The sequence below is a fragment of the Ochlerotatus camptorhynchus genome, unplaced genomic scaffold, assembly GCF_037179485.1.
Source record: "Ochlerotatus camptorhynchus isolate MF236.1 unplaced genomic scaffold, CSIRO-AGI_Acam_v1.1 ptg000123l, whole genome shotgun sequence".
NCBI classification, from domain to species: domain Eukaryota; kingdom Metazoa; phylum Arthropoda; class Insecta; order Diptera; family Culicidae; genus Ochlerotatus; species Ochlerotatus camptorhynchus.
In genome coordinates this window covers 317,828-320,000 of record NW_027040613.1, presented here as the reverse complement: position 1 = coordinate 320,000, position 2,173 = coordinate 317,828, and the positions used below count along the sequence as shown (strand labels likewise).

General features: G+C 42.7%; 1 protein-coding gene across 1 annotated transcript; it reads left to right on the top strand.

The window, feature by feature from the left end:
* The first annotated feature begins 406 nt into the window (after window positions 1-406).
* LOC135699887 (uncharacterized) lies at window positions 407-1,204 on the top strand. Its single transcript, XM_065220247.1, has one exon. It carries the CDS (start codon window positions 407-409, stop codon window positions 1,202-1,204), a length of 798 nt encoding a protein of 265 aa, XP_065076319.1.
* The last annotated feature ends 969 nt before the right edge of the window (window positions 1,205-2,173 follow it).

Sequence of the window (2,173 nt, the reverse complement as noted above, 5' to 3'; positions counted from 1 at the left end):
GCGTCACTACTGTGGGGCAAGCAACCAGCACCAGGGGGCAACTGTCGGGTGACCTTGCGTCCTTGCGGACGCCAAAGCTGTTTCGTAATGGATCGCAATGTCCTCGTGTGACGCGGGAGACAAGTGTCCTACGGCGAGCCGGCCGGAACCGGCCGAACCGCAGGTGAATGTCTCCGCTCGGATAATCGAGTTCAACGGGCTTGAGTCCTAGGCAGTTTCACGTACTTTTTGACTCTCTATTCAGAGTGCTTTTCAACTTTCCCTCACGGTACTTGTTCGCTATCGGTCTCGTGGTGATATTTAGCTTTAGAAGGAGTTTACTTAACACACTCTACATGTCACTACGGTCCGGAAAATAACTCAAGAGGTGACAGCCGTACTCTGGGATGAGCTGAAGGAGGAGTATATGTCTGAGGTAGAAGAACAAAAGTGGGCACAGTACAGTAGCGAATTTGAGGACCGCTGGAATTTTCCACATTGTTGTGCCGCTGTTGATGGCAAGCACGTTACGATAACGTGTCCGCCGAATTCTGGTTCTCTGTACTACAACTATAAAAAGCAATATTCGGTGGTGCTTATGGCCATGTGTGACGCCAACTATAATTTTATAGCCGTTGATTTAGAAGCATATGGTGGTAACGCTGACGGAAGCGTATTTGCCAACAGCGCGTTTGGTTTCCGACTACTGCATGGAGGTTTGGGACTGCCTCAACCGGATGCATTGCCCAATGGAGAAGTTATCCCTTACTTTATTGTGGGTGATGCTGCGTTCCCATTGAAGGCAAATTTGATGCGCCCATACCCTGGCAGGAACCTGGAACCGTTAAAAGAAAATTTCAACTTCAGGCTCTCAAGAGCACGCAGGACAATTGAGAACGCATTCGGAATTCTGGTCGCTCGCTGGAGGATTTTATTAGCGCCATTGCATCTACATCCCAAAGCAGCAGAAAACATTGTTAAATCCACCGTTGTGCTCCATAATTTCATTAAAAGATACGAGGGACAGCAATATGCATCGCCGTTTTTTGTTGATCATGTTGATCAGAATGGGGAAATCATAGCTCCTGGTGAGTGGCGTTCGCAAGCTGATCCTCTTGGAGGGATTAATGCCGACTGCATCCAGCGTGGCAATAATGCATCTAGAAATGCAATCCATGTGCGAGATGTTTTGGCGCAATATCTACATGATCATCAAATTCGTTAAATTAAATAAATATACTGTTGAATATTATTGTTAAAAAACCGAATACCGAACTATATACTTTTTGTTTTTCTGGACCTTGTTCTCACCACGTCACTGAACCTACCCAAAAATGGAGTGACAAGTTGAGAAATGAACATGAAGTCGATGTTCACCATTTGTCGACTTGTCACTCCCAACATAGTTTACCCATTTTTGGGTAGGTTCAGTTTTGACCGATCTGGGTGAATTGTACCCAAATTTGGGTAGTTTTGAAATAGCGTGTTGGGTATTGTGTGGTTACCGTGTTGGTAAAGCGGGACTGCAACGTGACGTCACAAATGAACTTAGTGTACACGGAAAGACGAAACAACTCAAAATTAAGTTTTTTGTACTCATCTTGACACCTAAGTGCAACCAGACAAAATTGAGAAATCCAACTTAAACTCATGCGCGCCTGGTGGCAGGAATAAGCACTAACCGACGGTGATAAGTCTGTGACAGCCCTTGAAAATTGCATTGATTGTTTGCAAAATTATTTAATTTCAATGTAATTTCATGAAAATTTCTTGTCAGCATGCAATGCATTGTTCTTAAATAAAAAGTAGACGGGTCTGTGCCTAGGGACACGAACGGCAGCTTGACGTAGGACCTCTAGTGGACGGAGCAAATGTGAACATTTAGTTCTTTTAATTGATCAATCATCAATTATCTTAACTTAACTTTCCGTTTTTTATTTGTAAGCGTATCAAATGTGTAGTATTTATTTCAAAGAGAAAGTTGATTAAGAGAATCCAAGGGACTATCAACTTGAGTATTTTCGATTCATCTACCCGACTTTAAAAGGTGTATTTTGAATTGTTTTGTTATTTATGAATTTTTAAGTTTTGTGCATTTTTGTATTAAAGTGTATTCAATTCATCCCTCACAGGATTTCCTTCCGAATTATATGAATGGGGCGGGGTGGAAAGTATCGTTTGTGCAGAATATGTT